This window comes from Castor canadensis, chromosome 11 (assembly GCF_047511655.1).
Source record: "Castor canadensis chromosome 11, mCasCan1.hap1v2, whole genome shotgun sequence".
Lineage (NCBI taxonomy): Eukaryota > Metazoa > Chordata > Mammalia > Rodentia > Castoridae > Castor > Castor canadensis.
In genome coordinates this window covers 81,215,055-81,226,733 of record NC_133396.1, presented here as the reverse complement: position 1 = coordinate 81,226,733, position 11,679 = coordinate 81,215,055, and the positions used below count along the sequence as shown (strand labels likewise).

The 11,679-nt window shown below is 41.8% G+C and overlaps 1 protein-coding gene across 1 annotated transcript; it reads left to right on the top strand.

Annotated features, from left to right (window-relative positions):
- The first annotated feature begins 10,662 nt into the window (after nucleotides 1-10,662).
- Nucleotides 10,663-11,465, top strand: LOC109674225 (transmembrane epididymal protein 1-like). The gene has a single exon (XM_020151260.2). The coding sequence runs from the start codon at nucleotides 10,663-10,665 to the stop codon at nucleotides 11,443-11,445; it is 783 nt and encodes a 260-aa protein (XP_020006849.1). The 3' UTR covers nucleotides 11,446-11,465.
- The last annotated feature ends 214 nt before the right edge of the window (nucleotides 11,466-11,679 follow it).

Below are 11,679 nucleotides of genomic sequence, written 5' to 3'. Positions count from 1 at the left end.
ACTAAAACAAGACTTCTGCATAAAGTCTGGATTTGGAAGTTTGGAAGTGTGGCCCCTTCAACATGAGCAGACTAAACAAACTCCTCCCATACATTCAGGAAAGAATCAGGAAGCTGCTCTCTGCTAAGAGATCAGGGTTAAAAACAAACCGAGGATCCTGTGAGAATCTGTTACCTCTTCAAATTCACACTACTCAAATTCAAGGGGTTCTGGAATCCCAACCAAGATATTAATGTAAAGCCTGGCACTGGATTAGTGATACTCTTGGAGTACCCAGAAGAAGCAAAGGAGGTCCCTGAAGGAAAAAGTAACCCCACTTCAAGCAATTTCAAGAGGTGTCATTGTTCTGTTTCATATAGGTATATATGAACTCCATCAACCATACTCCTTAATCCAAAGGATTAAGGTATCCTTCGCTCACCCTCCCCTCTCCTACAAGTATCTTCCCCCACACATACTGTACCAATTTTATGGTCCTGTCTTTTGTTATTATTTTCTAAGCCAATATTTAAAGGATTTCTCAATGTATCCCTGCTATTAGTATACTTTATTTTGGTCCGTCCATCTCCTTCCATTGCTCTCCCTTATCCCTTCCCTTCCAGCCCCCATTATTCATCAGCTTTCAATACATGTCATTATATTAGAGGTTAAGATTCTGAGATCAAGGTGTCAGTGAGTTGGCGTCTTCCAAAGGTTATGAAGGCTGTGAGGGGGACTCTGTCCTATGCTTCTCTCCTAGCTTCTGGTGGTTTGCTGGCCACCTTTGACATTCCTGGACTTATAGGAGCATCACCGAGATCTCTGCCTTCATCCTTACACGTCTACATATATTGTGTCTCCATCCAAATCTTTTCTTTTTATAAGGATACAAGTCATATTGGATCAAGGATGTACCCTACTCCAGGATGACCTCATCTTAACTTAGATAGTTACATCTGCAATGAGCCTTTTCCCAAGTAAGCTTATATTCTGAGCTATAGGAGGCTTCAACAAATGAATTTGGAGGAAACAAAATGCAAGCCATAGCAGAGATAATCCTGGGAGTGTCAGTTGACATACACATAATGCATGAATGTACTAGAACAATCTGAATGAGGCAGGGCTCCTGGTCTCTCCCACATGTTTTCCTCAGCTATAACAGGGAGGGAATGTCTTTCACCTAACATGGTTGTTATGAAGGTCAGATCAGATAATGTACACGCAAGCGCCTTACACACTGTGATGACCTGTACTAACATTAGTTTTCATTTTCATTTTAGTTCATTAAAAATAATAATTCCCATTGATTCAGGGCTATGTTAAAACTACATTATCTCATAAATTCTACCCATAACCCTCCGTGGTAAAGACCCTCATTTTGTGGGTAAGGAGATAATGGCTTAGGTAAGTCTTTTGCCTGAAGCCACATGACTAGTAAGTGGTAGAAGTAGAACTGAAAAGAAACCCTGTCCTGTCAGGCACTAAAATTTGAGCTTTCTTCTGAATGTTTCTAGGACATTGAGGTAATAGTCTGGGCTCTGGCAAAACTTAGGAAGAAGCAAAAGAAAGGTTATGAACTCTATCCTGGGAGGAAAATCCAGTCCAATGAGCAGGGTGGATGGAGATTCATTTTAAAAGCAAATAAGCTCAGTATAGAACGTAGAGGTAGAAATAGCACAAGAAGTGAGTCCTAGTTTCTGCCCTCAAGGAGGCTGGGGAACAAATACCGATGTGCATTACAGGATTCAAGAGTGCAGAGGAGCGTTGTGACCCCAGAGAGAAGAACAGTAGGGTCAGGAAAGCAGGGAAGACTGCAGAGCAAAGGGATGTTGGACCTGACTCAGAATGTGCCACGTCAGGCACAATTATTTTATTTTAAAAATAATTATTTATGCGTATTAATTGTCCATATTAGTGACTTTCACTGGGACATTTCTATATGTGGATATATCATATAGATATATGGTTGACTACACCCTGCCAACTACCTCTCCATTCTCTCACCCTACTCAATAATGTAGGCCCTATTTTGAATCCCACCTCTACTGTTAAATAAAATTTATGGGACGCCATCAGTGTGGACTGCATTGGGCCCAAGACACCAAAGCAATATGGATCTCAATCTCAGTAGCTGAGCTTTAGCTAATTTCAGCAGTCTATATGACCAATTAATCCAGTAGCTTATAATTTAAAAAGTCTCTCTATCTTGTTCCCATTTTCTGTAAATGCTGTCAGATCACAATGTTGGTTGGAGTTCTCAGAATCTGTTTTGATTCTGAGGGCTGTTGGATTCGTGACTTGTTTTTGTTTGGCTTTGCTTTGTTTTGCTTTGCTCAAATAAACTCTACTAAATTTAATTGGTCTAAGGAATTTTCCTTTTACTCTGTTTACAAGTTGTGTGACCTGGAACAAGTTACTTAAATTCTCACGATCTGAGTTTCATTTGTTTGTCTTAGTAGCCACGTACCTTTTATTCTTATAGAACCCTATTTTAAATTAATTAGTTAATTTTTTCTTCTTTGGCGTTTACCTTCTTTCTGTGCACCATTAATGTAGGCTTGGGCACCAGCCATGGTTGCAGGGACTGAAACAGGTTGAGTGCAGCCAGTGCTGGATTCCCCTTGCTGGGGAATAGGTTGAGGTACAGGTGTGAAATCCATATTCAATCAGGGAAATTCATGGGTGGCCTGATGAAGGTCCTCCCCTATCATAAATATGAAAAAATATAGCTGTAGATAAACAAAATGCAATTCTACTCTGGACATATGAGGATGTGATATCTGGAAGTGTGGCAGCCATCTTGAAAGCATGACATTTCCTAATATGAGGACAAGGTCAATGAGAATGACAGAGAGAAAAACTAGAAATAACCTGGATCCCTGATGACTTAATTCAGTCATGAAGGTAACCAGCTCAAACTATATGCTTCCTCTAGAGTTCTTGTTAAATGACAAAATAATTTTCTTACACTCTAAGCCAGTAAGATCAAGATTTTCTATTATTTACAACCAAAATCATCCTAAATGATTTATTACCTCACAGATCTGTATGGGAAAGATGAAGTAATTCCTACAAAGTGTCAAAACTGTGACATGTTGTAGAATACTTTATTACAGAATTATATTCTGCTTCTTTATTATACATACCATATTTTTCCAGATATATGTATCAGAACATTTTTGGCCAGAACCCAAGCTTCTGCTTCTTTAGCACCATTCAGTTGCCAAACAGAATGCATAGTAGATATTTAATCACTATTTCATCATAACCAACATGTTTTTCTTCTAACCCAACCCAGACACCATTCTTGTGATTTGGGTAGAGATCGTGTCCCCAAGAAGAATGTATTATTTTCCCACTGGGAAATGAATTCTAAGAGAATCTAAGCAGTTTGAAAGAGGGGAAAATGGCAGATTTTTCTAAAACTGTCTAGACAGTGCCAGAATCAGAGACTGGAAAGGACACACAACAAGCAGCCAGGCCAGGACTCCTGGCCAATCTGTTTCCATTGTTTTTCGTTAGTTCTCTACTTTCTCCAGAGTCAACCCTTACAATCTGAAGGAGGTATAGCATTGTCCCCAGAGGCTGTTTGGGCTTCCAGGAATCCATGTGAGTGTATGCACCTACTTCTTACCAAGGTCGTTCTGCAGAGTTGCTGCCAGGGACCAGATGGCCTGGCACAAGATCAGAGACTCAGCCTCCTTTGCTGACTGCAAACATTAGCCCCTTATCCCTGAAGGGTCATGGGGTGAGGAACTTGGAAGAGGCTTCTCCCTGTCCACAGACTGATCAGCCTAGAGTAGAGGTCAGGTGACAAGGGTAATGAGGGACCCATCATCCAGATCAGTGACAAGGAGATCATGGTACCTAATGGCAGGGTAGACGGTAGGGGAACACATTCATCCCAGTATGAGATTTCAGATGCCTCTTGAGAGACATCATTCCAGTATGTCCTAGTATGGTTCTCCAGGTGGCCTACTTTCCAGCCCTCACTAGAATGTTCCCACCCTCGCCTGCTCACCATTCCCAAGTTGTCTACCCATTCAACTTAATTTTTTTTTTTTTTTTAGTACTGGGGTTTGAACTCAAGGCCTACATCTTGAGCCACAATACCAGCCCATTTTTTGTGTGTGTGATGGCTTTTTTTTTTTCCAAGATAGAGTCTCTCACTAACAATTTTGCCTGGGCTAGTTTGAACCTTGATCCTCCTGATCTCTGTCTCCTGAGTAGCTAGAACTACAGACTTGAGCCACCAGGGGGCAGCCAATTTAAATGTCAAAGCAAATGGCTTTTGCAAGGAGTAAGCACCAGCACCCTTTCCCCCATCAGATGGCAGAATGACTCACACCTTCCTCTTGAGTTCTTTCTTTATACTACCACCATTAAATTTATTTCAAGTTATCTTTAGTTGAATCTTTCCTACTAGCTCAGTCCTTTTCAAGCTTATACATACAAATCAACCAAAGAACTTGGTTGATTTGGATTCCATAGGTCTGTGATTTGTGATTCTGCTTTTCTCACAAACTGTCAGGTAATACTGACACTGGGACCTATGGACTACTTTGAATAGCAAGGTTACTGCTTTTGAGTTTCTTAAAGGCAGGTGACATGTCTTATTTATCTGTGTAACACCAGCTTTTAGCACAGTGTTGGCTGATTATAGGTGACTGACAGATATTTTCTGAAATGTGATGGAGTGAACTAAGGTTTCTGGGCTGTCCATTTTAAATGCAAACATGTGATTTGAGCAGAATCAGCATATTCTTATAGCTGAGATGGCAAAAAGTGGGGTGAGGGGCAAGGGGGTTCACAGAGGCAAGGAAAAATCCTAAGAAGAACCAACACAGCAGCTTTGTAGATCCAGAAACCTAACTATATCAATCTATTTAGGTTCCAAAGGACTGGCTGATACTAAAATATAAGCCAGAAGGTCAATTTATTCCATAACATTAAACAACATGTCTTTCCAACTCATGACTGCTTATCAACCACCCACATATCACTATACATACCTTCCTTTTCCTTTCACCCTGGATCAGAGTTGCTGGTGTTAAATAAAATTTATAGGAGGCCATTGGTTTTGCCTGAGCGTCTGCTCTAGGCCCAAGAGACCAAACCAAAATATAGTCACTCATGCTGAAATTCCATGCCACCAAGTTGAAACTAAGTTATCTGCCTCCCAAAAAATCAGGAGAGAGACAATAGTCAAATCCCAAACAGACCAGTTGTAGCTGACAAGATAAGGAAGTGCCGAATGCTTTAAGGTTTCCAAGGAAAGTAACTTTGAAATGACTAATCCACTCTTTGTTCACAGTTTCTGCTGTCTTTAGCCCTTTTCTGTCTATAAAGCCACACTCCCCTGCTCAGCTCCTCAGAATAGACACTGTACTTTATTTATTTAATTTTTTTGGTATGAAAAAAATTTTTTTATCGTTTTTACATTTACTCACATGTGTGTACATCATTTGGACCACCTCCTACCTCACCCCCCCAACATTCTACTTTATAAAATGAGATATTATCCGACTATAGAATCAGAAATAAAAGCCAATTATGATATTTAAATTTGTTATAACTTTGTCTTTTGACCCTAGGAAGAACTTACTAAGTACTTCCTGCTGAACTTTGACTCCGAATCTAGATAACTAGATGACCTCCAGGGAAAAGCTTGACAAATTGTCCCTTCTCCAAAAAGATTTTACCTCTGTGATAGAGAACTATTTTCCTCCCAAATAATGTTTTTCTCCTGGAAAGTCAGATAAATTGTTGCTTTTTAGCATCTGAGTTTCTGGACATCATGTCAACCAGCCTTCAAAATAACTGATTTACTCAAAGCGTTTCCAGTTATGTTCTAGGCTTGAGACACAGTGAAGGTGACACGATATTCAATGTGGGGCACCTCTGCAGAGAAGACTGCTCTGCTTTAGAAGGACTCTCCTTGTTCCCTAATTCTGGCCTCTCCTCCTGACAGTAACCCTGAGGGGTAGGACAGAAGATCAAGATGTCAGCATCCATCCCATGGGCTCATCTGAGGCCTGAGCTCCCGTGAACTTGGAGTCCTGAGAAGCGTGGGGCTTATCGGGAAGGAGGGATCTCATGGGTCACGGGACAACCTTGGCCCACTGACAATTTTGCTTCTTGCTGAGCTGGAATGTTCTCCTGCTTTGTGTTGACATTTGGTGTGTGAGAAAATCTCAGCATAAACTTTGTTACCAACCACTCCATTAACCTTGTGACAACCTGTGAGCCACTGTTTTCTGGGCTTTGTTTTTTCATCTGTGGAGAAGTAGAAGGTTGAAGGAAATGAGCTTCATGGTCTCATCCAGCCCTAACAAAAATAATGTTGAATCATTTAATATATTTAATATGATAAATACAACTTAATTAACCACATTTATATTTATATCCTGCTTTTTTCCCTCTCTTGCTCTTTTTTTTTTTTTTTCTTCTTCTTTATAGAGATATTTACTTTTTTCTTTTTGGTGGCTGAGGCTTGAACTCAGGGCCTCATGTTTGCTAGGCAGGCACTCTTACCACTTAAGCCACTCTGCCAGCCCTGAACCCTGCTTTAAAACACAGTATTCCATGGAATCACCATAATTCTACATTTACATATGAGGAAATTGAGTCTTATAGAAAATAAATAACTTGTCCTTAATTAAAATATCCATCTAGCAAATGTTCAAACTAGTCTCAAACACAGATAAGATTCCTCATTTTCTTTTTTTAATTGTCATATTATTGTTGTACTGGAGGTACAATGTGACATTTGCAGAAGTTCCTATAATATATCATAGTTGAATTCACCCCCTCCATCATTCTCCTTTATCCCTCTCCCTCCAATCCTGGAATAGTTTCAACATATCTCATGTTTCCATTTTCATACATGAGTACAGCTCACTGATAAAGCCCCCACCCCCAGGCCTGGATCAGGAGAACATTTTCCTTAGCCCTCACCCTTGAAAGGGTAAATACAGTTCCTGGCTCCTTCTGCTTCCCCTTCATTGCTCCTCCCTTCTCAGGGTCTAGGCCACTTATACCCTTTTTGTGTCATTCTGAATTCTCCATATTCTCTCAACCTTCTCCCTCTCTCTTTCTCCCCATTTTCTATGGGTTCCCCTCTAAGTCTCCTCTCTCCTCCTGAGTGTCAACCTCTCTTGGCAAACATTGCTGGGTTCTGTTTTTGTGAAGATGTTACCCACACTCCTTAGGTGAATCTGCGGGTTGATGGAGACAGGACGATGGTGCTCAGGTGTGGCCATGTGACCAGGATGGTGGTTTCTAGTCTCATACAGTGTTTTCTAAGCATCAAGTGAAGGACAACCTATACTGGAATCAAATCACCAGTGATGGGAGAAGGGTATGATTTAAAATGCAGATGCCTGAAATTTTATTTACTAGAGTAGGGTAAGATTGGTAATCTAGTTTTTTTTAAATGTCACCATTTTTAAAAATGCTACCATGCTGTATAGCATTATTCAAACCTTATTGTCAGAGCCTGTGCGCACCAGGGTCTTTCCATGGCCGTTGAGCCAGAGAGTGGTCAAGAGTCCATAGGAGTACAAGAGAGCTGCCTCAGGTAGAGGCATATGTATAGATCACAGAATGTCACTTAGTGAATTTGGTACTTGCTTCTTCTTAGGTGTCAGTAGTACATTTGGCTCAATAAATAGGACTTTGTTCCTGATACATTAATGTAAAAAGAGTGATACAGGGAGAAGGTGATAAAGAAAGATACATTGAAAACAACTTCTTAGGGGTGACAAAAATGGAAACCTATTGAGAAACACTAGTTTTGCAAGGATGCCTGTGTCTCTGGCTCAGAAGGCATAATTATTCCAGGTCATCCATACCCTTCCATTCCACACTTCTGTGCTCAATGACTGAGACGTCAAAGACAAGGCTTGAACTCACATGTCATAGTTTCTCCAGCTATAACTGAGAATGAACACATTTCCCTGACTTCTACAGTTAGGTAAGTTCCCTCTTTTCATTGTGTAGTTCTTGCCTACTAGTTTAGCACTTATCACTTAGCATTAGTAACCTGGTTTAATTTGTATGTATCATCTTGTCTTTATAACTAGATCATAATGCATTTTATGGTGGAGACTATGTGTTTACCTGATAGTGCATTAACTTATCACCCATCAAACACATTGAGCACCTTCAGGCATGGAGTTAGATTCTAAAAAGACAAAGATGAGAAGACATGGTCTTTAACTTTAAAGACTTCCCAGTGAACAAACAGTTATGAAATGGTGTCATGTGGGTAATGACAGAGACATGTATAATTTTCCCACAGGAAGCATCCTGTCCAACCGGAAGGGGGAAGAACGTAAGCTGAGCCTTGAAGGCAAAACAAGGAAGAGGAATTTTCCAGATAGAGAATGGGTGGTAGACAGGACAGCTTCTGGCAAATGTGGAAATGACTGGAAATGAGACCAGGCTAACATATGAGGGGCCTTGAAGCTCACAGGTAAGGTAACTTTGAGGCACTGATATGCCACTGGAGAATTTGAATTAGCCGGTGGCATGATTGGCTCTCTTTCCCAAAGCTCACCTGACTGCAATGTGGACAGGAGTACAGGAGGATCGGAACCTAGTTGAGAGATGTTTCAGTAATATAGTTCATGATTCCTGAACAATAGAAGTGGGTGGGGGTAGCGTGGAAGGAACTGTCCAGAAGTTTATGTGGAAAAGAAAATTGAGATTAAGAGGCTTGTGAAGGTAAGTGAAAATTAGTACCACCACTGTGAAGGGAGATTTGTCACTATCTACTAAAACAAAAAAGGGAATAATTTATGCAATAGTTTGGGCTTTCGCCAAAGGCCCACATATTAAAGGCTTGGTTCCCAGCTTGGTGCTTGGGGAGAAGCTTTAAGAGGTGGAGCTTAGTGGGAGGTTTTAGGTTATTGTGGACTTAACACCCCAGGGTATTTGTACCTAGTGTTTTTAAGAGTTTGTTTTTATTTTATTTATTTTTTTATTATTATTCATATGTGCATACAAGGCTTGGGTCATTTCTCCCCCCTGCCCCCACCCCCTCCCTTACCACCCACTCCGCCCCCTCCCTCTCCCCCCTACCCCCTCAATACCCAGAAGAAACTATTTTGCCCTTATTTCTAATTTTGTTGTAGAGAGAGAATAAGCCATAATAGGAAGGAACAAGGGTTTTTGCTGGTTGAGATAAGGATAGCTATACAGGGAGTTGACTCACATTCATTTCCTGTGCGTGTGTGTTACCTTCTAGGTTAAAGTTCCTGGTCCCCTTTTCCTATTGGCCTCAGTTGCTTTTAAGGTATCTGCTTTAGTTTCTCTGCGTTAAGGGCAACAAATGCTAACCAATTTTTTAGGTGTCTTACCTATCCTCACCCCTCCCTTGTGTGCTCTCGCTTTTATCATGTGCTCAAAGTCCAATCCCATTGTGTTTGCCCTTGATCTAATGTCCACATATGAGGGAGAACATACAATTTTTGGTCTTTTGGGCCAGGCTAACCTCACTCAGAATGATGTTCTCCAATTCCATCCATTTACCAGCGAATGCTAACATTTCGTTCTTCTTCATGGCTGCATAAAATTCCATTGTGTATAGATACCACATTTTCTTAATCCATTCGTCAGTGGTGGGGCATCTTGGCTGTTTCCATAACTTGGCTATTGTGAAAAGTGCCGCAATAAACATGGGTGTGCAGGTGCCTCTGGAGTAACCTGTGTCACAGTCTTTTGGGTATATCCCCAAGAGTGGTATTGCTGGATCAAATGGTAGATCAATGTCTAGCTTTTTAAGTAGCCTCCAAATTTTTTTCCAGAGTGGTTGTACTAGTTTACATTTCCACCAACAGTGTAAGAGGGCTCCTTTTTCCCCGCATCCTCGCCAACACCTGTTGTTGGTGGTGTTGCTAATGATGGCTATTCTAACAAGGGTGAGGTGGAATCTTAAGGGATATACAGAACTTTGTGTCCTCTCCCTGATGCTTCTTTCTGTTCTATGAATTTGGAGGTGCCATGATCAAGAAGTTGGTGCTCCCCAAAATTCATTTATTGAAATCCTCACCAAGGGGATAGTGAGGTGATAGCAAAGGAAGTTAAGCCTTTGGCGAGGTGATCAGGTCATAAGGGCAGAGCAATGTGAGGACACAGCCAGAAAGTGCTGTCTATAGGAAAGCAGGCCCTCACCAGATACCAAGCCTGCTGGCATCTTAATCTTGGACTGCCAGCCTCCAGAAATGTGAGAAATAAATAAGCCATACAGTTGATGGTGCTTTGGTATTATTTATGGTATTTTTTCAGCCTGCATAAATTAAACCAGGAAGGAAGGAAGGAAGGAAGGAAGGAAGCAACAAAGTCAAGGACAAGTGGGAAGAGAGGATCCTGCAATATAGAATCTGAGAATGGCGGATGCCTGGGCATCGTGCTGGAGAACATGCTTACTTTATTGTTTGTCAACGGTTAGTTGGTTATCAATGAACCAGAGCAGAAGACCAGAACGGAAACCATGACACCCACCTTACCATAAGCTTGGGCTTCCTCCAAAACCATTTCCCTTCTGTATGTGGATGCAGTGGGCTGGGTAGAGGATATAAGCAAGCAGCAGCAAGCTCCCTCCACACTCCAGAGCCCTGAGCGACTAGCCAATCCCTCAACCTTTGGCTTCTGCCTTTGGTCACATCTTCCTTCAGTTCCATGGGAGGCTTTGAGGGTCATCTGTATCCAGGGCTGTCTTTATTCCTATATGGACTTTATCATGCACGACTTGTCTCCAGGGCCTTGATATGCAACTCTTCTGTGCAATATCCACCACACCGTCCTTGGAGCAAAGGAAGATGGGCAAAGCTACGGCAAATACACTATGTTGGCTTGCTGAAGATATTGAGTGCCTGCATTTTAGTAGCCCAAGAGCTGCATAGCATTCCAGGACAGTTTGTACTTATCACCAAGATATTTCATCAGAGAAACTTTATGTTCCACAAACAGTGGCAGCATCTCACTCTCTATATGACCTTCTTCTTAAGTGGGTGTGTAGACACAGTGAGCCAGAACCTGCTACCCCAGAGGTGTGCAGCTCTGGAGCAAGGTGCTCAAACTCTGGCCACATTTATATTTCTGCCCTTGATGGTGTCTCACATGCAGGATACAGAAGGAGTGGAGCTGCAGACTCACATGCTGCTTACCCAGACCATGTTCCTGCTGACACTGGTGGTGACCGCAGAGCTGTGGGCTCCCAACATGGTGCTCCTCTGGATGATGAAGGCCTTTTTGTACCTCATCACGGGCTCCTGGCTCATGCAGATGGGCTTCATGCTGTACAAACCAGTCTCTGGCTATAAATGGATGGACGATGACAAGCATGACATCATGTTTGCCACCACTTTCTTCTGCTGGCATGTGGCCTTTGGGGCCATTTTGATGATCTGGATCTATGGCCTCTCCTTTTTGTGGTATTGTTACCTTTTTGTGAGTTTCTGAACCTGGATGTGCCCAAGTGGTTCCCTATAGCTTGCATACTTTGGGACATCTGGCTGAGAAGTTGTAGGACGTGAGCTGTCAGAGGAGGATCAGATGCCTACCTTTCAAGGTATCCCATCCAGAGGCAGCAGACTATACTGGGGGGCATAGCCCCTCTGCCCTCTGGCTTCTCTTCATCTCATTTGCTGGAGAGTGTGCAGAAGAAAGGTTGATGAAACAAGAAAGTCATGCAAC

What these genes read in the sequence shown, in the direction of transcription:
- LOC109674225 (XM_020151260.2), top strand. Translation starts at nt 10,663, where the DNA reads ATGGGAGGCTTTGAGGGTCATCTGTATCCAGGGCTGTCTTTATTCCTA.